Source organism: Trichosurus vulpecula, chromosome 4 (genome assembly GCF_011100635.1).
Source record: "Trichosurus vulpecula isolate mTriVul1 chromosome 4, mTriVul1.pri, whole genome shotgun sequence".
NCBI lineage: Eukaryota > Metazoa > Chordata > Mammalia > Diprotodontia > Phalangeridae > Trichosurus > Trichosurus vulpecula.
In genome coordinates, this window is record NC_050576.1 from 163,113,443 (window position 1) to 163,138,740 (window position 25,298).

General features: G+C 48.0%; 2 protein-coding genes across 2 annotated transcripts in view; one reads left to right on the plus strand and one right to left on the minus strand.

Moving 5' to 3' along the window:
* The first annotated feature begins 1,287 nt into the window (after positions 1 to 1,287).
* On the plus strand, positions 1,288 to 13,246 carry UBE2Q1 (ubiquitin conjugating enzyme E2 Q1). Its single transcript, XM_036755903.1, has 13 exons — positions 1,288 to 1,683; positions 4,001 to 4,105; positions 4,468 to 4,572; positions 5,003 to 5,053; positions 6,418 to 6,558; positions 6,804 to 6,888; positions 7,143 to 7,203; positions 7,466 to 7,556; positions 7,734 to 7,792; positions 7,880 to 7,928; positions 8,237 to 8,332; positions 10,767 to 10,833; positions 11,239 to 13,246. The coding sequence occupies exons 1-13, from the start codon at positions 1,324 to 1,326 to the stop codon at positions 11,268 to 11,270; spliced, it is 1,302 nt and encodes a 433-aa protein (XP_036611798.1). The 5' UTR covers positions 1,288 to 1,323; the 3' UTR covers positions 11,271 to 13,246.
* A 3,562-nt stretch (positions 13,247 to 16,808) lies between these two features.
* Positions 16,809 to 25,298, minus strand: part of TDRD10 (tudor domain containing 10) — a 32,290-nt gene continuing 23,800 nt past the window's right edge. Inside the window, exons 6-12 of the mRNA XM_036755585.1 lie at positions 23,305 to 23,380; positions 22,835 to 22,925; positions 21,856 to 22,003; positions 20,534 to 20,682; positions 19,531 to 19,685; positions 17,372 to 17,442; positions 16,809 to 17,102 (exon numbers count right to left, since the gene is read on the minus strand). Coding sequence (XP_036611480.1) covers positions 17,070 to 17,102; positions 17,372 to 17,442; positions 19,531 to 19,685; positions 20,534 to 20,682; positions 21,856 to 22,003; positions 22,835 to 22,925; positions 23,305 to 23,380 — 723 coding nt within the window. The 3' untranslated portion in view covers positions 16,809 to 17,069. The remainder of the gene's footprint in view (positions 17,103 to 17,371; positions 17,443 to 19,530; positions 19,686 to 20,533; positions 20,683 to 21,855; positions 22,004 to 22,834; positions 22,926 to 23,304; positions 23,381 to 25,298) is intronic.

Sequence of the window (25,298 nt, forward strand, 5' to 3'; positions counted from 1 at the left end):
CTAACCTGTGGGGAAGAGTTTGGGAGGGAGGGGGAGAGGGGCAGGGATTTAGTTCGGGTGTCTTCTTTCATTCAGCAAGCATTTATTACTATGTGCTCGGTGCCGTGCAAGATGCCAGGGCCCGGCCTGGGCCCCCAGAGGAGGGGCCCCCAGAGGAGAAGCCCCCAGACAATCGCTAAGCTTATTCCGCCCACGAGAGCCGTCTTTCCCTGCTGCTCCGGGGCCACCAGCTGTCGTTTCACCGCGGGCCAGCCGCGAGCTTTGTCTTTTGCAACGGCGACACCTAGTGAATGGCCGGCGATGCTGCCACCTAATCGCAGCCCTCCTAGAGGACCAGTTTGCCTCCTGAGGACCAGATGGCCTTCGCCACCTGACCCCAAGTCGGGGATGTGACGTGGGTGGGTGATTCTTGGGTCCGATGCTTTCTACCTTCTTGCGCCCGCTGGGTTGGGGAAGAAGGTCAGCATCCCCTGGCCCTAGGGAGCCGTAAAAAAAGCACTGGGAGTGACAGGTTCCTGCCCCTTCTCTCCGCCCCACTCCCTCCAAAAATAAACTCCATAGGGACTAGAATTGAGGAGGGGGAAGGGGATCAGAAGGTTGGGTTGGGGGCATTCTAGGGCCTGGTGGGGAGGGGGAGGATAAATCCAATGCAGAGGTAGAGATCCAAATGGTTGCCACCAGAAGGGCAGGGGGAAGGTTGGGGAGAAGAACGGGGAGGGGGAGGGGGACGGTAACACGGCAAGTAAAGAATCGCAGGCCGCGACTGCAGCCCCAGACAGCGCCCAGCCCCGCCACCCAGCCGCCGCGGGGCAGGAGAAGGACAAGGCTGAAGGTGGGGGAAGGGGAGCTAGGGCAACAGAGGCTCGCGCACGCCGCCCCCGGTGAGCACGCGGCGGCTGGGCCACGTGACAGGGGAGCTCACGGAACTGGACGGAATGCGTGGCCCGGAAAAAGCCCCGTCTGGTCACATGGAGGGGGTGGGGGTGTCAGGAAAGGGGATCCAAGAGGCAAAGGAGGCGTAGGTGACTGCGGCGGCGGCGTCACGTGAGGGGGGCCGGGTGGACGTACATGGTCACGTGACGGGGGTGAGGCGAACGGGGGGGCGGGGAGGAGGAGCAGAGGAGGCGGGGCGCGCGGCTTCCGGCGGCGGGAGAGGGGGGGGGGGGTGGGGGGGGCCTGTCCCGGAGGTGGCGGCGGCGCCATCTTGGCGAAGGGGGGATCAGGAAGTGCGGACCGCGGCGGCGGCGGCGGCGGCGGCGGAGCCCGGAGCCCGGAGCGGAGGCCGGAGGCGCCCGGCCCGCCGGCCCCGGAGCGGAGCGGAGGATGCAGCAGCCGCAGCCGCAGGGGCAGCAGCAGCAGCCGGGGCCGGGGCAGCAGCTGGGGGCGCTTGGGCAGGGGCTGGCGCTGGGGCAGGGGCAGGGGGCGGCGCCGGGGGCCGGGGGCGGCCCGGGGGGGGGCCCGGGCCCGGGGCCCTGCCTGAGGCGGGAGCTGAAGCTGCTCGAGTCCATCTTCCATCGCGGCCACGAGCGCTTCCGCATTGCCAGCGCCTGCCTGGACGAGCTGAGCTGCGAGTTCCTGCTGGCCGGGGCCGGGGCCGGGGCGGCGGGGGCGGCGCCCGGGCCGCACCTCCCCCCGCGGGGCCCCGCGCCCGGGGAGCCCGTCCGCATCCACTGCAACATCACGGTGAGGACCCCCCCGTGGGGCAGGCCCGGACCCCCCCTCCCCCTTCCCGGGGTCCTCGTCCTCTGGGCCCCCGCCAGGCCCCAGAGCCGCCCCCGCCGGTGGGGCGCCCCCACGTGGGGTCTCCCTGCTCCTTGTCACAGCCCACTCAATTTGCTACTCGGCAATCCGGCGCGGTCCTCTCCTCAGCCCTCCCCGAAGTCCGACCCCACCGTCTGCACCACCCGGGGCCGCCTCCTAAGGACCTAGACCCCTCGAGAAACACCGCAAGAAGACCCCCTTCCCTTCCCCCCGCCCCCAGTTTCTGGCACTAGCCCTTCCCCATTCTCCCCCCAAATACCCGAGGCACTTCTCGCACGCTTCCGAGACACTCCCCCTCCCCTTCTGAGCAACTCCTTCGGGAATCCCAGCTTGGGTGCTGCGGGCAGTCAGTAGTAGTAGTGATGGTGGTAACAATAGCTGACGCTTCCGTAGCGCTTTAAAGCGGAGCGCAGGACCCTCGAACAGCAGCAGCACCTCTCTGGACTCCTGACTTGTGCCAAGCCGGAGCTTTCAGAGACCCTCGGTCCCTCGATGTTCCCCCACCCCCCATCCCCTTCTGCCACAACCTCCAGTCATTCTCTCCCTGCCCCTGTTAGTGGGAGGGTAGCAGGGGGCAGTTGCATTTTCTACCCTTTTTGATTATGAACTTCCCCATTCCACCCCAGTCCTCCTGTCTCATCCACCGCAGTATTGTTCCATCTATCCTAGGAATTCAGCCTAGTTGCAGAAGGCTCGTAGTTGACTCTACCACCCCAAACGTTGAACTTGCTCTTCTCTCCCAGTCGCCTACTTCTTGCCCCACCCCCAGGACATCTGTTTGCTCCCTCCTTTCCTGGGCATTTCCCATTCCACATGGTCACTGTACCTTCACCTCTCTGACATCACCTTGCCTTCCCTTAGTGTTTTGCCCCCTCACGGGGTGGGGGCGGGGGGGAGGAAGTGAAATCTTTCCCAACTCAGGCAGGGCGCTGGTGGGCACAGCCCAGTTTGAGTAGAGAAGTTTTGTTTGGGAGCGTGGAGGGGATGAGATCCAACTTCAGATCAGCTTGGACATTGTCCCCAGCCGGCTCCCAAAACACATTTTACCTACTAGGCCAAAGTTCTGGCAGGAATGTTTTTGCTTGGACATCGGAAGTCCTGTCTCTTCTCCCATCTTCTGACTTTCCCTTCACACACACACCCTCTTCACAGAAAATTGGGGTAGGAAGAAACAAGTGGTTTAGTCACATGTGATACTAGCATCTCTCTGACAATCGTCACCTCCAGAATTGCGGTGCTTTAGCTAGGTAAGGGATAGGAATCCCATCACAAGGGCATGATTTACTCAGTATTGTGTTGCCTAGTTGGCTATTTCTGGATTAAACCCCAAATTTCTCAGATATAGAATCGCCCCTCCTCATGCTTTTTTCTGTTATTTGCTGTCCATCCAAGGCAGTAGGTTAGCTCCAGAGAGCCCCAGATAGTCCTCCCCCTTCCAGGGATAAGGGAGAAAGGGGCCTGGATTCTCAACCAACCCCTCTCTGGGAAATAGGGGGAACTTGGACTGTCTGCCTCCACTGTTGTGGTTTAGGAATGCTGGGAATGTCGGCAGCGTAGGTTCTCTTCTCCTAAATCAGTTGTGTAGAGAGCCCTGTGACCTCTTGCTTCCATCCCACACTTAGACTGTGAGGGTGGCAGGTTAACAGGGTTACCAAAGAAAAGATGGGCAAAACTGGTCACTGGGGGACAGTATCTTGTCCAGTTAGTGTTGGAAAGAGGAGCTTGTGCTACCACTTTATTCTATCAAGCCTTTGGCAGAATGCTGGGAAGAGTAATCTGGCCCCAGATAAAAACCTTGTTTGCTGCAAGTCTTCCCCTCCTAAAACTAAAGTGAGCTGTTGCTTTTTCTACTCTGGTTGTATTCATAACTTTGGGTTCTATCCTTTTGGGGGGAAAGGGGACTGGAGTCTTATTCTGTAAACACAAGGGGATCCCTTAGCCTAGATCTCTCTGTAGGGAATAGAACAGTTTCTGGGGTATCACTGGAAATAGTTGTGATCCCCTTCCATAATTTTTCAAAACTCATGGTGACCTGGGGTAGAGGAAAGGGGATCTAGTCCTCAAGCTTCCATTCAGAGAAGGACCCTCCCAAACCCGCCTGCTTTGGCACTGATCTGCTGAGCTAGGCATTTGTGAGAGACATAGAGGGAGGGGGGGAAGGGCAGACTGGCACCTGGGAATGGGTGGGCAGGCAGAATCTGAAGTTTCCATTTTTGACCTCCCTATCCTCTCCCCTTAGGAATCTTATCCTGCGGTGCCCCCAATCTGGTCTGTGGAGTCTGATGACCCTAACTTGGCTGCCGTTCTGGAGAGACTTGTGGACATAAAGAAAGGGAATACTCTGGTGAGCAGGGCAGGGACGTGGGGCCTGAGCCAAGAAGAGAACCTGCAGTTGAGACAGACGAAGGGTGGGAATTGTCCTAAATTTAGAAGACACTGTAAAATAATCGGCCTGAAGAAGACTCAGTAGGGAAGCCACCTTCCCCTAGCGAGAGGGAGAATATGTCATCAGCCCCAGCACGGGGCTTTCTAACAGAACCACTCCCGTGACCAGGTTTCCAATATGACCCAGGGTCCATGTCCCTTGGAGAAATGGATACTACTAAACCTTCATCTTGGGTCTGAGCCCTTGGTTTCTCCCACTGCACCTGGCCAGGTTGGGGAGAAGCAAGAGTATCTTATGTCACTGTGGTCTACTATTCCCAGCTGTTGCAGCATCTGAAGAGGATCATCTCTGACTTGTGCAAACTGTACAACCTCCCTCAGCATCCAGATGTTGAGATGCTGGACCAGCCCCTGCCAGCAGAGCAGGTGAGTAATTAAGGGGGCTTTCTTCCTTCCGGTGAATCTGCACTATTCTCGTCTTTCACCATCTCTCCTCTCAGCCATAGCCCTGCCCAAGGTAGATGGAGGTGTTAGAAAGTGAACCCTTTCCTTCGTGGCTCACTTAGCTAGGGATGCCCGTAGCGTCAGTCTGGGGAGGCCAAAGTAAGTCGATACTACTCTTTGGAAAATTGAATTGTAGTTCCTTGCTCCATGAATGGTAAAGAGATGGTCAAGAGTAATGAGCAGGCTGGTAAATTAGTTATTCCCCACATCGTAGCCTGAGTAAATGTCTAAGCTGGCAGTCTCAGGCTTCCAGCCCTGAGTGCCCAGAGTAGTTAGAGGAGAGGATATGTTGGAACCCATCCTACTCTTGGAACGTTGGCTCTGACCTCCATCTTTTCCCTATGCACTATAGTGCACACAAGAAGATGTTTCTTCTGAAGATGAAGATGAAGAGATGCCTGAGGTAGGTGACAGATTCACCCCTTTAGAACTGGGTTAGGAGGGGTTCGTGGTAACAGTAATTTTGGTAAGTTAAAGGTCATCTATATGGGACACTCCCTATTTATAGAGTCCTGTAGAGAGGACACCAAAGGAAAAAAGTTAGGGTCATTCATTAAGGAATTTGGGAGACTGAGATACATGTATTTGAAGTAACTGAAGACTCAAGAAACAGCACAGCATTCAGTGTAAATCTAGTTCCAGCTGAGTACATGAGTATTGGTGTGATTGGATTTGGACTGGGTTAATCGTGGCAAATGGTTCTTGGCTGGAATATCAGGCCAATATGGGGGAAAATCAAACTGGACATTAGGGAATCCCTAACTGCTTCTTAGAGGTGACTTCATGTTCTGGGCTCTCTGTGTTTCCCCACTTACAATAACTTGAGTCTGAAGTGTTAGGTTAATAACTCAAGATTCATCTCAAACTTTTTTTATTAAATGCCTGTTCTCTACAAGGCATTATGTTAATTGCTAAAAATACAAGAATAAACAAGGCATGAGATAGCCTCTGCCTACTCTTCTTGGGGTGGTGGGTCACCCTGACTATTAGCTGTGAGGATTATATGAGATAGTGCATGTGAAGCTCTTTGAGAATCCTAAAGCACAATATAAATGTCAGTCATTGTCATTGTGTTTTGGTCTAGACCTGTGATTCAGATGGGCAACTCATTTATTACTTCTGGTCTTTGCACTAAGTTGTCTGGGGAACCAAAATCAAGTGACTTGCTCTTGGTCATGTGGCCAGTATGTGTCACAAGTGGGACTTGAATCCAGGTCTTGCTGATCCTCTGTGAGCTACATCACATTGATGAAATCACAGGTTGGGACCAAACCAAATGATTATGTTGTTACGAAGTCTGCCAGGTGGAAAACGGGAGGATCTGAAGCCTTCTCCCTTTTCCCCCTGCCCACCCACCAGCCTGGTAAGAGTTTACCAAGTAAAATAGTAGCTTGTATGTCAGTCTTGAGGAAGACAAAACCATACAGATGGGTAATGGTGGGGAATCCAAATCCCCTCTTATTGGTGCTCAGGGACATCATAGAGAAAAAATGAGCAAGAATTAGGGAAATCAGCCTCTGGCTTTTGTTAAAATTTTTTTCAGTTCTATTAAACGTTCATTTGAGCTGTGCTTTATACGAACTTGGTGCTGAGAGATATATCCCCTTTGGGATGGTAAAGAGTGGGAGTGATGAGATGACTTGACCATGGAGTTTAGTCTGTGGGCCACTGCCTGCCTAGCTCACATCTCCACTATATACAGGACTGGGGAGATGGTTAACTACTCCCTTCCCCCCAATAAAAAAATGTTTTGTTTTGTTCTTCAAGGATACAGAGGACCTAGATCACTATGAAATGAAAGAAGAAGAGCCAGCTGAGGGGAAAAAGTCTGAGGATGATGGCATTGGGAAGGAGAACTTGGCCATATTAGAGAAAATTAAAAAGAACCAGAGGCAAGATTACTTAAATGTACGTGTCCCCTGGGGGAGGGTGGGCAAGGGTCCTGAATCAGGGTGGGTTTCTCCCATTGGTATTTGATTGTCATCATGGCTGTGCCAGGCTTAGAAGGTCTAGAACGGGTTATTGACTCTTGAAATGTAGGAGAAAGAATTAGTGCTTATATCCTTAGGCAATTGCCAGGTACCCTCTAAAGTTCAAGATGTATCCCTGAATCCTGTAATGGTGGGAGGTTCCTATTGTCCCCTCCCCTGCAGGGCGCAGTGTCTGGCTCGGTGCAGGCCACTGACCGGCTGATGAAGGAGCTCAGGGATATTTACCGATCACAAAGTTTCAAAGGCGGTAAGTCCAGCTTTGGAGAGGGGGTACTTTGTTGTTCAGGAAGCTGGGGCCTTAGAGCCAAGGAGGGGGAGGGGGTCTTTTGTGAAGCTTAGGGCCTGAAGGTAGAGCATGTAGAAGTGAGTGAGGATGTTACTCCAGTGCTGAGTCCTTAGCGCTTTCCTTTGGTCTTTTAGCCTGAGGAAGGGAAGGGTCCTCCTTCCTATTGTCCTAGTAATACTCATTTCTTCTTCCTCTCCCCTGCCCCCAAACCCCAGGAAACTATGCAGTCGAACTAGTAAATGATAGCCTGTACGATTGGAACGTCAAACTCCTCAAGTAAGTGAAAACCTTGGTATCGGGGGTTGAGGGGGAGGGCTGGCGATTTGTAGAAGCCTCCAGAGCAGCCTTATTTAATTGTCATCAGCAGAGCCCAAGGGCTTAGGGAGAGGTGAGGCCAGAACAGGGACCAAAGTTATCTGTGGCCTGGAATTGACTTGATTGCTAGCTAGCTTAGGCTCTAGATTGGGCATGGAGGTTGAGGTGGAGGCCTTCTGAAGCTCTTGGGGATCAGGCAAGAGCCTGTTACCTTCCTTTGTAGGGTTGACCAGGACAGCGCTTTGCACAACGATCTCCAGATCCTCAAAGAGAAAGAAGGAGCTGACTTCATTCTCCTCAACTTTTCTTTTAAAGTAAGGCTGTTCTCTTCAATTCACATCCCCCATTTTCCTGGCCTGTTGCTGCTTATTTGCCCTGCATTCTCCTCGGGGAGGTGGGGTGGGGTGACAATGTCTGGCACACAGTAGCCACTTGTTAATTGATAGATTGACTACTCACACCATCCTGACTTTGGTTTCTCTCCCTCTTAGGACAACTTTCCCTTTGACCCGCCATTTGTCAGGGTTGTCTCTCCAGTCCTCTCAGGAGGGTGAGTAGATGGGAAAACAAGGGATGCCCTGTGGAAAGGGGGGATAGAGCCTGCACCATGCACAGTTGACCAGTCTTTCCTCTGTAGGTATGTTCTGGGTGGAGGTGCCATCTGCATGGAACTTCTCACCAAACAAGTGAGCTTACCTGTCTCGGCTATGTTGGGCTGGGGTTTTTCCCAAATACATCCCCAGGTGGAATTTTTATATGTTATCACTGTCATAGCCAGCAAGGAGAGCACCCAGTGCCCATCCTCCCTAGGTGGTTTGGGGATGCCTATATTGTGGGTAAAGTATAGGGTGACATCCTAGAACCACTGGCACAGCACAGCCCTCACTTACCTTGGGGAACTCACTTGTGATGTCTTATTATCCCTAACACTGGGGGGAAACCATGTCTTGACCTGTTCTATTATTTTCCCCTCCCCTTCCCCCTCTTTTCACAGGGCTGGAGCAGTGCCTACTCCATAGAGTCCGTGATCATGCAGATCAGTGCCACCCTGGTGAAAGGGAAAGCACGAGTACAGTTTGGAGCCAACAAAGTAAGGATGGGGTGAGGTGGGGGGCAAGGGAGGGAGTGTGGTGCCAGCCATCAGAACAGCCCCACTGGCTTTCTCCTTAGACTCAAGGAAGATAGAAGCCATCGCCGTTTGTGGTATTAGTTGGGAGGAAAAGGGGAGCCCTGAGATGTCCACAGTGGATACTGAGGAGCCAAAGTGGTGGCCTTAGGAATTAAGAGGGAAAAAGGTTGAATACTGTTAAAGAATATAGAAAGGAGAGAGTAGTGTCAACCACATGGCCATCTGTCCCCACTGCTCAAGTATAGCACATGGCACACAGCAAGTATGAATGCATATTGATAGCTTGTTTTATACTCTTGAGTTATTAGGTAGGATGAGAAGCTAGTAGCCAGATTGGCAGACAGTAGCCTTCCACTTGTGTTCCTGAAGCTCCTGTCCCCAGAGCTGCTGGAACAAATCACACTATCATGCATCCTGGGTCTGCTACTAAGTCCAGTCTCAGTAGGGCGCTCACTGTTGCACAGAAATCTTTTCTTCTTCTCAAAGTAACTTTTACATTCCTACGGTGGTAGCTTCAAATCTTACTTCCTCTCAAGCTGCTGGCCCAATGCCAACTCCCTGTTTCTCAGCAGACCAGAGGACTTCTGTTCCTACTTTACTAAGAAAGTCAAGGCCTTCTTTTGTGACCTCTCTCATCTCCTCATTCCCTCAAAATCACTCAACATCTCCACTTCTCCTCACCTCTTCTGGTCCCAGTCTGTTAAAAAGGCCCTTCTTTTTGCTAAGAATAATCCTTGTACTTCGATTCTTGATCCCATTGCCTCCAGTGTCTTCCAGGAGCTTGCCCAATTGATTATCACTTCTCTCGTTTTGACTTTCTCCTCATTAAGTGGTTTCTTCCCCACTGCCTATAAGCATACTGAAGTTTCCACTTCTTAATTTCTCTACCCTTCCATTCCCACAAACCCTTATCTCTTCCCTTTTACTGCCAAACCCCTCAAAAAAGATTCCTGCTCTCTTGGCTTCTGATTCCTTTCCACCCACTCACTTTTCCACCCCTTGCAGTCTGTCTTCCAGTCTCACTAGACTACAGACTCTTCTTTCAAAGGTTAATAATGATCTCTTCAGTCTTGAACCCAGTAGCCTTTCTCAAGATCAGATGAGATAATGTATTTTAAGCACTTTGCAAAGCTTAAAACATCATATAATGTAAGATACTATTTCCTTAGTCTCATTCTCTCTGACCTCTGCAGTTTTGACTGTTATCACCCCCATTATCCTAGATGTGTTTATGGATTTAGAACCAGAAGGGGTATTAGAAGTCATCTGGTCTGATGGCCTCACTTTCCAAATGACGGACTAAGACCCAGAGAGTGGCCTGCCCAAGATCACGTAGGGAGAAGCTGAACGAGGATTCAAACACAGGTCTTCTGACTCCAAACCTGGTGCTCTTTTCCCTGCGCTCTATTGCCTTGGCCTCTGTCAGTCACCATGCCTAATCCCCAAGTATGACCATACCCCCAGGCTCGTTTAAGGCTCTCTTCTCACTTCTCTGCAGGTAATGCTAGCATCTGTCATCAGCCTTGATCTCTCCCCAGAATGCTAGTCCTTCACTGTCATTTGCTGACCATTTCCACCTGGACAGCCTGTGGGCTTCTCAACTCAATATGTCTAAAACTAGACGGCTGTCTCCTGTCTCCACCCCCTCTCCCCATCCAAACCTTTTCCTTCTCCAACCTTGCGTACAGTTCCCACCCTCCTTCCAGTCTCCCAGCTTCATAACCTTAGAGTCCCCCAAGCTCATCTCCAGCTGACACATTTGGCCCATTCTGTCTCCACAGTGTCTCTTGTGTCCTTTTCCAGCCAGTACTCTACTCCAGACCACCACCATCCCTTGCCTTAACTAAAGTAGCAGCCTCCTAATTGGTCTGCCCAATTCCAGTTTCTCCATTCTGTTTCATGCAGCTGTGAAAATAGCCTTTCCAAGGAACAGGTGTATGTCATTCTGTTGTTCAGGAGCCTTAGGATTGGTGCAAGCTCCTCTTGACCCTTAAGCTTCCCTGCAATCCTAGTCCAACCTACCCATTTGCCTTCTTTTACATTACTTCTCTTCCAACTCAGAACCCTATGGACCAATGTGCTCTGAAGCTTAGACTCCTTGTCTTTCTTTTGGTCTAACTTAGGGGGTCACCTCTCATATGCAGCCTTCCCCAATTTCCATCTGTTGTTAGTGCCCTCACCCTCCTTAGACGTCCTTGAATGTGCTTACTTGTGTCAATAATTGTAGCTCCCCAGTAGAATAGAAGGCCCTTTGAGGGCAAGGACTTGTCTTTGCACAGAGTATGAGCTTAATAAGTGTTTGTTGAATTGAACGTAGAATTGAGAGGGGAGAACAAGGCAACAAATTGGTCCTCGTCTCATTAACTTGACTTCTCATCTTTTCAATGTTCTCTAGTCTCAATACAGTCTGACAAGAGCACAGCAGTCCTACAAGTCCCTGGTGCAGATCCATGAAAAAAATGGTAAGACTTCTAGAAGGGTCAGGGGAGAAGGAATAACAACCCATATGCTCTTTAGGACCTTCCCCAATCCACATTCTTGCTTTCCATTGCTTTTAGAAAGGGAGGGGCAGGAAGTAGCCTGTCTTTATAACTCTCCCCGCATCCCCCTCAGGTCCCCATTCCTTGTCACAAGCTGAAGAAATACATCTGGTCTCTCCTTCAGCCACCTCAGATAAGGAGCCATGTCAGTCTCCCTTTTTTTATGGTGTCCAGGGAAGCAATCATCCAGCTCTGCATTCTGTGGTCTCCCATACCTTCACTATAGGGACGTCCTTCCAGGGATCCAACCTTCCCATAGGTCTCAAGATTGAAGGTGTGGGGCTAGCCTTTGGGGACACTACTGCTGACAGTATGCTTTGTTTACAGGCTGGTACACACCCCCCAAAGAAGACGGCTAACCCCGGAGTTTCTCCCTCCTCCCTCCCCAGGCACCACTGGACCAATTACCTTTGAATGCTGTATTTGGATCTTACGCTGCCTCTGTGGTTCCCTCCCTCACTCACTCTTTTCCTGGACGTGATAGCTCTGCCTATTGCAGGACAATGATGGCTATTCTAAACGCTAAGGAAAAAAACAAAACAAAACACAGAACTGTTTCAGATATTCAAGACTGACTTACAAACCAACCAACCACCTTGCTGGAACCCTTGCTAGCAGGCATTCTTATAAAAGAAACTTTTGAGCCTTCTTATATTGCTGGAAACTCAGCTGTGCTCCAGACTAGAGCAGCCTCCTTACCTATGCTATGGATTTTTAATTTATTTTCTCTTATTTCATGTACACTGCTTTTTTTGGTTACAGTGTATGATGGATGTGTATGGAAAAAAAATGTATCTTTGGGAAAACAATTACAGTTTGTTAATTTGAAGATGCTCGTCTTGACTCTTTCGTTTATTTTTATTCCCACATGCCATCCCCTGAACTATGTGGTGGGGGGTGGGATGTGGGACACGTGGTGCCCACCTTGAGTTTTGGTGTAGAAGGTGGAGGCCACATGCCCCTGGCAAGGAGGGGAGGGAGATCTGAAGCTCACCTTATGTCCAACCTTTGACCATGATGTCTCCAAAAGGCTTCTAGAACAAACCCATTTTTAATCATTTTTTTCCCCTTGGAAGAAAGCCACCTAACTGCTTTTGACCTTCTGAACTATACTCAGTGGCACCTTCGGTGCTATTGGGATTTTCTTTTTTTCCCTTTAGTTGGAATATTTTCAAATTCCTGGAAAAAGAAGCATGGAGGCTGCTTCGTAGAGTTATGTGAAGACTAGAGCAAGGTAGAGGCCGTTGTCACCCAAGTGTATATTTGTCTCTTCTGGTCTCGTGGGCTCTGCTACAGCTATTACGTAGTCTTTGATGTTCCTCCCTCTGCTAGTGTCCTGAAAACATCTACATCAGAGCATCTGGATAGCAACTTCCAACAACCCCCCCCCGGCCCCCACCTTCCTGTTACTCCTGGCTACCACTGAGTCAGTTGAAAAAAGAACTGGCTTTAGTTTGTGAAGGAATGCTATGGAAGTAGTAGTTAGATCGGTTTCTCAACAGAGAATCTTATAGGACTGTCCAGAAGTGGAGCTGACTAAAAAGGAGGGTACCCTGGATGATGGGGGTCCAGTGCCCTCACAGGATTTGAGAGCCAGGGTCCTGGTGTCAGGAGGGATAATTCCTAACAGAATCTGGACGTGCTAAACAAACACTCCACGTGCTAGTGGTGGCCTCAGATTTCTGGGCTTCCCAGTTTAGGTGCTACCAGCCTCCTTCTGACATCTCCTTGTCAGCAAGGCAGCTTTAGAGGCCAGGGTAGCCACTCTGCTAAAAGCCTGTGCCCGTAGGCTGCTTATTGAAGGAAGCCACAGAACCAGGCTAGGGATACCTGAGTGAGGCTCCTGGCCTCAGGCAACTTAGGACTTGAGTCATCTGGAAGGGGTCATAGACTCCTCCCACATAGGCTTTGGAGAAAAGTGGTTGGGGGAGGGATAGAGTGTCCAGACTGTTAACTCTGTATTTGGGATGTTCTGTTTGTTTGTTTTCTTTCTATTCCATTGAGGGAAAGAAAGTTTCTGCTCCAGGTGAATAGAAAGGGTTCACCAGCCACACTCAATGCTGCTCTAACCCCACCTTCACCTTGTTGGGTATTCCAGAATAAGATGAGTTTTGTGGAACAGGGGACATAGAGGAAATCTCATTCTGAGGAGGAGAAATCTGGCTTTCAAGGCCTCTGTTGCTTCCTCTCCTAATGTCTGTTACCAGCCCTGGCTGGAGTATAGATTGTGTTTTAGTAGAGTGTACTCCATGCGCTGTTCTCTGCATAATGTTTTTTGTAATGTATTTTTTCTCATCTACCAAAGGATGAAATGGAAATAAAAGTTATTTAAATAGTTTGGCTCTAACAGTTTTTTAATATTAAAGAGGTAAGTTCATATGCAAGGTTTACCTTACTCCAGGGAAACAAACTGGGGGCAAATAACTGTCACCTTCAAGTTGTACAGCAATGACCGGGACATCTTAGTTGTCCAGCCCAACCTGAACAGACCTCTCTTCATCATAACTTTCATCCAACCTGAACAGTCCTGCTTTTACCATAACTTTCAACATCACTCTAGCCATCTAGCCATCTGCATTGCTGCCCTCTCTTTTCTGCAGATCCTCTCTTTTCTGGCTTGCCACCTCTTTCTCAGGCAACCACACCCAAAGCAATACTATTACTTCTAGAAAGGTCAGCTCCCTTCCCCTATGATTCCAACTCACCATCCTTATGACGAAAACAACCATTCCTGTTTACCACTCCCTCTGTTAGAATCCACATCTGATAAGGATATGATGGCCAGGATATAGAGAGAACCAGCACAAGTATGTAATGCCAAAAGCCATTCCCCAATAGATAAGTTGTCAAAGGAGGTCAACCACTCTCACAAAAATTGCAAATATTAGTAACTACTGAATGTTCCAAATCACTAATATAAGTAGTGTAAATCTTAAAAACAACACAATGACTTTCTAATTTGCCGACTACCCACTTTGTATTTACTTTATAACTAATTCTGTGTATACTTACATATGTAGGTATCTTCCCCCAACCAGAACATAAGCTCCTTGAGAGCAGTCCGCTTCACACTTTTCCATATACTCAGCTCCACATAGTGCCTGGCACAAAAACGGTGCTTAAATGTTTGACTGAGAGATGAGACTAGTCAAATGTTTGAGGGGCTATATACAGACAAGCATGCTAATACAATGTTGGTGGAACCACTTGTTTTGGTACAAGCATTTTGGAAAGCAAGCAGGGAAAAAACAGTCCATACCCTAATAAAACAGAGACCTCACTGTTAAGTATATACCCCAAGGAAGTTAATGATAAAAAGGTCTTATATAGCCACCATCTCTCACCAAACACTTTTTGGAGTAGGGAAGACGGAGGAATAGCTAAAACTACTTGTGGCACATGACTATAATGGAATATTACTGTCCTATAAGAAAGAAATGAGCACCTAGGTGGCACAGTGGATAAGTGGTGGGCCTGGAGTCAAGAAGACCTGAGTTCAAATGTGACCTCAGACGTCTAGGTGTGTGACCTTGGGCAAGTCACTTAACCCTGTTCACCTGTTTCCTCATCCATAAAAGATCAGGAGAAGGAAATGGCAAACCACTCCCCTCTCTTTGCCAAGACAACCCCAAAGGGGGTCAGGAAGAGCTGGACATGACTGCAATGCCTGGACAACAACTAAAAAACCAATGAATGTGAATATAGAAAAGTGCGGAAAGACTTAAATGAACCAACGCAAAATGAAGCCAGCAGAACCAGAAAAACATACACGATGATCAATAATGTAAGTGGGAAGAACAAAATTAAAACTCAGTGCTGTCTAACTATAATGACCAAAAAAGAGTGAGATGGTGCCTCCCTCATTTCTTTGCTGACTATAACACTACATATAACCACATAGTAACATCAAGCTTGGCTGAGGAGTCAGTTATGCTTTTCAGTTCAGTAACTATTTTTCAACAGGTACACGAAAACAAGCTGAATCACCCTGGTGCATATCCACTGCCGGGTGAAGCATTTTATCAATCATTCAGCGTTCTATGTTTAGAAACTAGCGTCATCAGACCTTTACTCAGCAATTCCTAGGACGCTACCTGGGTTAGAGAACTCTAGATTTTCTGTCTCTTGGAGACCACTGCAGGGGTGATAAGACTCCTTTGAGAATCTATTCTATGTTGTTTTGTCAAAGAGATTGTTGAATTCTTTAGAACTTTTCCCTTGGACCACTTCTAACTTTGCCTTTAGACTCGTTCATGAGGTCGAAACAGTCATAAAAACCAACTGCCTTTCTTTTCAAGACCTTAGTGAGGCAGTGGGAGAAGCCAGAAACTGAGAAGTCTCATCATGTCACTTAAGGGCAAGAAATAAAGCAATCCTATCCATGCCACCCTTAACCACACGGGGACAACTGACTGCAAAGTAGGGAGCTGAATGCCATAGAGCATTCAATAAGGCATAGTCAGACAGTTCGAAAAACATCTGGGATGGATGCTATCAACTGGGGAATAAAAAAAAATTGTGCTACATGTATAATGGAGTACTAGTTAAAAAGAAATGTTACTTCAGAGAAGCATGGGAAAACATATGAAACAATACAGAGTGAACCAAGCAAACAATGAGACTGCAACATAGAACAAAACCCAAAATAGTCACTGTGATTATAATAACCGAGCTTAGCCCCAGAGAAGAGGTAAGTTCCTGAAAAGAGTTCCTTTCTTGCAGAGGCAGGGGATTACGGGTATGGAATATTGCCCATACAGTCAGGCCCGTCTGGTTATGCTAAACTATCTTCCACCTTTCTTTTTTAATTCATGGTTACGAGGGATGGCTTACTGGGTGAGAGAGAAGGAATAAATTCAGAAGGTGACATAAAGTGAAAAGACAGCAGTAAAAATAATGGCAAATATCTGTAGGTTGTACAAGTGGACTACAAGATGAACATAATTGGAGAGTGTAACATGGCAGCCAAAAAAGACTCGAATGCAATCTTGGATGGCTTTGAAAGTCACAGCTTACAGAGACAAAATGAGGATATGCCAACACGTTCTTACATGGTCAGACCAGACCTGGAGTACTATGCTCAGTTCTGGGCACCAGAGTTTGTAAAAGACCCTAAGTTGGAGAGACGACAGCAAAGGGCTTTGAGCCATCTGAGGATTAGTTGAAGGAACTGGAGACGAGCAGCCCAAAGAAGATTCATTTGGAGCATGATAGCTATCTTCGAGTATTTCAAGGACTGTCATGTGGAAGAGTGATTAGACTTGTTTGTTTGGCAACAGGTGGCAGAACTTGGACTAATGGGGTGGAAGTTACAAAAGGGCAAGTTTAGGACTGATGGCATCAGGAAAACCTTTCACTCCTGAGGTGATGTATTCTTCAAGCTGAGGCTTGTAGCCACTTGCCGGTACAGTAGCAATTTTTTTTCACATATGAATAGGCCCAGACAGCTGCTAAGGGCCCTTCCAATTGTAAAATTCTGTGATTCTATGAACGGTGAGTAGCCTCTGAACCTCACAGCTTAAAGAAAAAGACTAGGTGGAGGGAAGGGGGTGGCAGGGAGGGGCAGCAGCTAGGACAGTTAAGGAAACACCAGATCAGACTCTGGCATATTCAACTAGTTTATTCAAAATCATTTGGCTCCCAGTAACTTCCACCAGCTAGGCTGACAACCCTTGGGTTAACAGCTTCCACCTAAAATGATTTCATATATATCAGACATGATATTAATGCAACAGTACCCTCCATTCAACAAATCTGCAAAGACAGTTTATTTCCTGTTCCTGGAGTGTGGCAGAAGGGGGTACAAAAAGAAAAATAACATATAGGCCAACTCAGGCTCTTAACATACACCAAGTAGTCCTATGTTAAGTTTGAACTGCCCTTCACATACAGCTTATTTCTCAGAAGAGCACCGGGGAAAATGAAAAGCTTTTTAACTACTTTCCTGGAATTTCCAGGTTTTGTGCCAGGGTCCAGAGCCCTGTGAACTGGAATCTAATCAAATATAATCACAAGCTTATCCTAGGGATACAGACATAAAAGTGATCCAATAGGATGAGGTGAAACAGCATGGCTACAAACAAAATGGGTGGGTTGGTATCACCTAGGGAACTGGGGTGGTGGTGGGTTGGGAAACCAAAAATAAGTGAGCAGGTTTATCATTTCGTTTCTTCAAACTTCAGGACGTGAGACTAGAAGGAAGGAGAAAGAGGAACCCATCAGTAGAATAGTGAGCTGTCCCCTGGACCCAACCCCCAAACTCTCCTCTGGAAAGGGGACCCTTGGTCACATAGGTAACATGGAATCTTTGCACACCTGGCACCTGCATGTAGGGAACAAGCATCAGGCAGACAGAAGGGGGGCTGGGACATGAACTCTAGCAAAGAACCTCACGAATGATGGGGGAAGCGACAAGGGTAGTGGGAGAGAGACAAAATGGCTGCCCGAAAAGCTGGTTTACCTCCATGTTCAAGCAGCCAGTGATTCTTCCTTTCATGACTTGACGAACAGCTTGCTTGGAACTGAGAATATCTATTTAATAATCAAAATGAGACCTTCAAACACATTTTTAGTCTGGGCTGGGGTTGAGGAGGGGGAGAGAGAGGCCTGGGAAACAGGAGTGTGTCAGTGAGCAAAAGGGAGGCGGAGAGTGGAGCCTCTACTCACACAGACACCCTGGCTCAGAGGGTGAGACATCGTGTCCCTGTGGAGGGAGGGTGGGGGCACGTGAGCACGCATGCATACACGCACTCTCTCTCTAATGCAAGAGGATGTTGTGATGCTGTTCACTGTAACTCCAGGACTCTGAAGAAGAATCTGCACAGGGTTCACACCCCCCTCTACTCCAAGTGAGGCCAAAAGCTATAGTGCACTCATGTGGCAGCTGCAGCAGCAGAAGGATAGGGAGCAGGAAGGCTTCCACCTGTGCAGTAATGGGGGCATGGAGGGATGGAATAATTCCTCAATTCCCTGCCTTCCATGGTCCCACCCAGAGATGGTCATTGTCAGACCATAAAGAGGGGAAAAGAATAGCAGCTTTTTTCACAGGGGGCATTATGTCAGCAGGCTGTGGTGAGGCTCCCGTGAGATAACATAAGTAAAGCACTCGACACACCCTGAAGCAAGATCTAAATGGTAGCTCTTACCATCACCAGTTCCCATGGTACTTAAGGACTCAGGCTGTATCTTATTTATTTGGACTTGTTCCCATGTACTTACTACTCCATGTTTTGGCTTCATTCCCTCTACACATGTATATGTATGCGCTTATACATTTAGCCCTGCTTTAATTTAATGCAAACAAGTATTTATTACATGCTTACTCCATTCAAGGCACTTAAAGAGGCCTATTCACTGAATGGGCATTACCTCACTCAAAGTGAGAACCTGAAAAGACCTTAGCCTCAAAGGGCGAGGGTCTCCCAGTGCATCCTGGGCCACCTCCAGTCATCCTGGTGAATACCAGGCCACTGAACCCAGATGGCTCTGGAGGAGAAAGTGAGGCTGGTGACCTTGCACAGCCCTGCCTCACTCAAATCAAAGTCAACCGCAAGTCATGTCATCATCTCCCTGATGTCATGGTCCTCTTCAAAAACAAAGGACAAACACAACTAGCACTGGGAATACAGACAAAAGCTGAAGCTCTGTGGCCTCAAGAAGTTTACTTTCTACTAAATGGATATATTTGTGTGTCTTCTCCCTTAACTAGTCATCCCTCATGGACAGGGAGCACTTCCTTCCTTCAGATCCTTCACCCCCTCAACACTGCCAGTAGTGATCCACACTGTAGTGAACTAACAAACTACCCCATACCTGAACAAGTGCAATTCTGAAGAAAAGCCTCGAGGGGGTGCCCCTTGACTACTGGGTGTCCTCAGTGGGGGGCCTAGCTCCCCAATCAGCCACAGTCCAAACTCTTAAAGCATCCAAGTTCTAATGAAGTGCTTCCCAAATTAAATTGCCTAGGGGACACTTTGGGACTTGCAAATGTTAGTGGAACCCACAAATGAAGAGGTCCCTGGTCAAGGCTCACAGGGCATTTACTACTTGGTAGGGAATGGAGAGATCAACCAGGACCAACCCAGGGGTGGGTATTTTAGGAAAGGAACCACAAAGCAGGAGCCAGGGCTATTTCTGTCTCTTTTGCACGCTCGTGCACGTCTGTGTGTGGTGTGCGCGTGCACCTGTGGAGGGGGTAGCTATCATGTTGCTTCTAACAGAAATACACAGCTAGAAGGGCAGTGACTCCTGCCCCAGGCTGTGCCATCCCTTGAAGACACAACCCTGATACTCACAACCCCATCTGAAAAGGCAAAGGTTGGAGTGGGATGGGAGCCCCCCACATAGCATAGCCTTGTTCAACAGGTCAGTCAACCCCTGCTACAGCTGAGCTGGGAGGAATGCTGCTCCCTGGCATCCAACTTGGCTCATAGAGCCCCAAGCTTCTGCACAACAGTTTGGAAAACCGTGCTCTCAGCCCAGAACAGTGATTGAATCCTTCATCTCCAGCTGCCAGGCAGCCTTCCCCCCCACCCCATTTTGTCCTTCCCTCCACTCTTCTCCAGAGGGCATGCCTGTGGGGCGGGGTAGAAGACAGAGCAGAGTCATGACATGGATTACCTTTTTCTAGCACGAAGGGCTGAGTCAGAGGTGGGATGGCCCAGAAATCATCACTGTCCAGGCTGCGCAGAGACCGCACTGGGACAGTGGCTGAACAGCCAAAATCAATGAAGAGCACCACCGCCCAGTCACCTATTCGGTCCAACACCCAGCACCTGCCAGAGGAAGGAAGGGAGAGGAGAACTGTTTCCACAAAGACCCACACCAAAGGAAGGCACCTAACAGAGGACCAGAGATAGCCCGAAGGACTCAGAGGTCAACATTCCAAACTCATCATCTTATAGATGAGAAGACTGAGGCCCAGACAAGTTAAATGACTTGCACAGGACCCCACAGTAAGAAGTCATGGTAGAAGCAACCTGGCCACCTAGGCCCCCAAACCCTGCACCCTGTCTTCTTAAGAAAGAAAAGCTGAGGGGGGCGGCGGAACAGGGCGAGAAAAGAAAGTCAGGTTTTAAAAATTTTTATTCTGCTCTAGAGACAGTGAACAGTGGAGAAACCATGAGGCAAGGGGCAACAGAGCTGATGCTAGGAGCCCTGCAGGGGCTGAATATACCAGAGGAAGGGGGTGACAGAGGAAGGAGAAAGTTACTGAGAGAATGGGGCAGACAGGCAAGGAGAAAAGGGAATCTTCCCACACACGACCCTGCTCCCACTGCCTGCTTCCATGACTTCTTTACTGGTGAACCCTACTCAAAATTCATCTTCTCCAGCGGTCTTGCCCGAGACCTGAGGGCCTAATGTCTCCAGGCAACCAACCAACCACAGCCATTTATTTGACACATTCCCTGTGCACTCGTGTCCATGAGTCTTGCTTCCTGTCGCTATTTCTTTCCTTTGGGGCTTATTAAGTGTCTTCTATTTTTTTTCTATGTCTTCAGCACAGGGCTTTGCCTCCATGGGCGATGATATCAAGGACTACTCTTCCAGCTGATTAATTAAGGAAATCAGTTTTCCCTTTTGCCCTAAGAGCCTTTATGCCACCCCCTTCCCTGCTATATACCTGTTCCAAGCCCCATCATCATCGTCCCCCAGGTGGCACTCCCCCAAGCAGCGGATCCCACGCTGAACCTCTGCCTCCGCCAGGTAAGGCTGCTGCTCCTCCACTTCTGCCAGGGCACAAAACAGCTTCTCCATGTTCATATGAGCCTCCTGTCAACGGTAGCACACCTGATCACATTTCCTATATTGCAAGCCATGCTGCCTATATATTCAATCACATACTCATCTTTGGGGAAGAAGAGAGAGAGGCTGTGGCCATGTGAGTATACTATGGGTTAGTGAAGCTATTGTATTCTCTGGGAAGCATGGGAGTTATTCAGGAGACACCTGAACTAAAAAGGTATGAGTAACCAAGACTGTGCTGGCACTATATCCTGTCAATCCTCCAATATCTCTGCCTCAACTGTGGTCACAGGCTCAGAGATCTACAGCTGGATCCTCAGAAGCCGTGTACTTCAATTCCCTTATTTCACAGGTGAGCATATTGAGGCCCAGGAGATTAAGTGATCTGTCCAAGGTATCAGAGGTGGAATCGTACCCAAGGTCCTCTGACTTCAGAGCTAGTGTCAATTTTATTGCAGTATGCTGTGCTACTATAGGCACTAACAGGCATTAAATAGCCACTCCTTGGGCAGGAGACAGGGAATAACTTGACCCAAATCCGAGAAAACAAGTTAAGTCAGGCTTATTTCAAGCCACTATAGAAGCTCATCTTCCCACAAAAGGGCCAAAGATTGAACAGGATCATGACAGAGAAAGATATTGACACATATCTTTCTTGGTCATTGGCTGGCGATTTCTCATCTGTAAAGTGTTAGTAGTGGGAAGGGGGATTAGATGAGATCACATCCTTCCAACTCTAAATCTTAGCCCCCTCCCTGTCTCACCCAGGTAGAGCAATGCTGGTTGGGAGACAGATGAAGCTCCCAGGAACTCTGATGTTCTGACCTTCTAGAAACTGCTCAGTCTACTTTGAGGAAGGGAGCATCAATGTTATTCTTGGGCTCCAGAGGTTGCTTTGCGGTGGTTTCATATAATTACAAACTGAAAGGAACCTGAGAGGCTAGGACCTAGTTCAATCCCTTCATTTTACAGAAAAGGAAACTGAAGTCCACGAAAGGAAAGTAACTTGCTCAAGGTCACATAAGTAGGTAAGAAGCAGAAGAACCAGAACTAGGGACCAAGCTGTTCTAATTCCGAATCCAATGCTCCATCTGCTACACTAAACTTCCTCTTTAAATTCAAAGCAACTCCTGTTCCTAACCCCCACCCCAAGGTGAAATCAGCAGCGACAGCACAGACCCAACTAGCCAACAGTCTTACCTCGGTGAGGTGGATGGCCCAGAAGAATGGTGTTTGGGGGACTGTGTCTGTCACCAGCAGCCCCACTTCCCCACGGATGCTGCGAATAATGGCTAGCCAGCTCAGGTCTTGGAAGCAATCCCTTAGAAGAAACACCAAGAAGGATCCTCTACAGGAAAGGGCAAAGTCAGGAAATGAAACAGACTGCCTTGGCTAAAGTCACTCAACTACTCTTTTCTTCTGAAGCTTCCCAGCATGTTAAAGGGATTCATGTGGTAACCCAGCAAGGTCTCCATGTGAATTGTCCTGCTTCTGACACCTAATCATTCACATTCGTATAGCACTTTAAGATTTGCAAAGCATATTCCTTTCAACAACCCTGTGAGGGAAATGATCCAAGCATCATTATCCCTCATTTTTCAAAGATGAAACCAAGACTGAGAGGTTAAATGATTTTCCCGTAGTCATACCACTAGCAATCTTTTCTGAGGTAGAATTCAAACCCAGATTTCCTGACTACACCCATCCTACTATACCAAACTGCCTCTCAACACATTTGTAATTTTCTCTTGTGACTTCGAGCTACTTTCTATACATAACAAAATTAAAAATAAAATTTGCTGCTTTTTAAAATAGAAATTTTAAAACTTAGTATTCCAAGATCAAATACAAATTACTTTTAATGATTTGGACTATGGATTTCCTCTCTTAGCACAGAAAGTCCAGTTATCAAAGACATGAAGGAGCTTTGAAATTAATTGTTTTCTACCATCTGAGCTAGAGATAATATCCTCCTTGTACATATGGGGAAATAGAGGCCCCCAAAGGTTAAATGAGCTCCATAAGGTCACAGAACAACAGAGCCTAGACTAAACCCCAAGACTCCTGAAAAATTTACTGCTGCTACCACCAAACATTCTGACACTGTCCCTGGACTTCTGTGCAGAAGGCTAAGCTCCCTGCCGGATACCTAATCAGTCTTTCCTGCCCTTCTACTGACCTCATCTCCATGGGAACTGCATAGGAGGCTGTCCTTGGTCTTTCGGTTACATTAGGGGAAACAGGTGCTCGAGGGGTCTGCCGGGCAGGCACTGGAACACAAACAGAAGTTTCAGCCCCTGCAAAGTTCTAGGTTAGAATATGTGAAATCCAACATCTAGGGGACACCCAGGCCTTGCTCTTAGAGAGCTGAGGAACAGAGAAGTGGGAAAAGAAAGGATAAAAAACCCACCCCAAAATATCAATTCTTCCCCTGCCCTCAAAGGGTCAGCTGGAAGCAAAGAATGGGTGAATGGGGAGCTCTGGCTGATCAGATTTCTCAAATCAAGGAAGATTTCCTAAAGTGGCATAAATGAGCTGGGGGAAAAGCTAGAATGTTCCCCTGGGTAAGATGGGGGGGGAAAGAACAAGTTAGCCTGAGAAGAGCCCTCTGGTGGCACTTTGGGGAGGGATATCAGTCCAGGCACCTACCAGGAGTTGCTGTGGCTTCCTCTTTCTCACCAGGAATCACCGCAGCTTTGTCTTCAAAAGGAATATTCTCCAAAGCCTAAGGCAGACCCAAGAGTGCCACATTAGCCACATGAGGACATATTATCTAACTGTAGGGAAAAGGGCTGCTACTGCTTTCTGACAGAAGGATTTTCAGCTCCCCACATCTACCATGCTGTCTCTATCCTCTCCATGGGAAATAAACCAACATACAGGACATCTACAGACATGATTTCCTCCAAAAGGATGTCAGCTCCTTGAAGACAGGGCCTATCTCACTTAGCACCTAGCACAGTGCCTGGCACATGGCAGGTGATTAATTCTTCCTTGACTGATACTGCAGAATGGGGAATTTACTTCTGCGAATTCTAGCCCTTTGAATTACCAGCAGGCAAAGGCTGGGTGAAAGTTGAGAGATTATTTAGTTCAGCCCCCTCATTTTAGAGGGGATGAAGATAGGGCCTACGGAGGAGAAAGGACTTGCTCAAGTTAGCCTACTCTAACTATATGTGTTTGTGTGGCTGGATGGATGGATGGAAAGACAGACAAGCAGAGGGACAGTCTGTTTTCTGATAGCTTCCCTCATTTCTGGATGAAAGGACATCGGTTACTACAGTAAGGTACCAGACACACAAATAAGAGAAGTGTGGCAGTGTAGCATTAGTCCATGTTAAACAAACTGGGTTTGAAGCTGGTCTTTTTGCAAAATAATAGCAAAAGCAGTGAAGTCCAGTAGAGTGACAATGGTAAGTCAGTAATCTAATCATTAACTCAATAAAAGGTTTCTTAAAATGACTGCTTAATATTGTCACTGTCTTCACCATCACTACCTGGGCAAGGTCTTCTGACCAACAGTGGTACTTCCCTTTGTGGCATGATCTCGTTAGGAAACCAGACTAGACAGAAGCAAGATAGTGAGTGAGAATTAACTCCAACACTTTAAGCAGGCTAATTTCATAGCAACTTCTCCCTGGGTCCTTCCCCTCTATAAATTATCCTTAGATTTCCAAGGCCAAGAACTCAAAGAGAACACTAAGGAACAAAAAGCAATTACTACTCAATTATTTAGTATACATGCACACAACACAGATAAACTGTAAAAAAGGAAGAACTTTTTTTCCAGATGTGATTTCATAGGGGAACTCCCAATGAAAACACACACACGCTCGAGCGCACGCGCGCGCTCACACACACACACACACACACACACACACACACACACACGCCCCTCCTCCTCACATATAACTACAACTACTCTGCATCCCACAGCCTTAGAGAGTTGCCTGGGTCACTGAGAGGGTAAGCAATTTGCCCAGGGTCACAAAGTCAGTATGTCAGAGGCAGGGAATGAACCCAGGTGTTCCCTATGCCAAGGCTGGCTCACTATCCACTAATGCCAGTGGGCTCTAAAATTCTGCAATCCTATTATTAAACAATTTTTGAGTACTCACATTCAAAGTATATATTTACCTATTTGTAAATTACATACATAGTACTGTATTAATAATTATGCTCATTATAAAACTTATATGAAATAGAAATTAAAAAAGCATGAGATGAAGGCAAAATAACATTTGATTCTAGAATAAAGAAGGAGCCCCTGAAGTTCACTGAGTAGAGGTATGACATGGCCAGGACTGCACTCTAGGAAAATCAGTTTAGCCACATGTGGAGGATGGACCAGAGAAGGAAAAGACAAGGCAAAGAGATCAGTTAAGAAGCTACTGAAATAGTCCAGTCCAAGGCAAGAGGTGAAGATGGCCCTAATAAGGATAGTAGCTGTGTGAGGGGACAGAAGGGGAGAAATACGAGAGATGCTGTACAGGCAAAAACTAAAAAGTTTTGCAAATGATTAGATTTGTGGAGCAAGGGAGGATGGGCAGTTGAAGAGACCCTGAGGCAGTGAACCTAGGTTGACTGGAAGGATGGTGGTGCTCTCAACAGTGCAAGGGAAACTGGGAAGACAGGCTAGTTTT

What these genes read in the sequence shown, in the direction of transcription:
- UBE2Q1 (XM_036755903.1), top strand. Translation starts at nt 1,324, where the DNA reads ATGCAGCAGCCGCAGCCGCAGGGGCAGCAGCAGCAGCCGGGGCCGGGG. An exon ending in AAGATGAAGAGATGCCTGAG is followed by an intron (nt 5,054 to 6,417) that starts GTAGGTGACAGA and finishes TTGTTCTTCAAG; the next exon opens with GATACAGAGGACCTAGATCA. An exon ending in TGGAACGTCAAACTCCTCAA is followed by an intron (nt 7,204 to 7,465) that starts GTAAGTGAAAAC and finishes CTTCCTTTGTAG; the next exon opens with GGTTGACCAGGACAGCGCTT.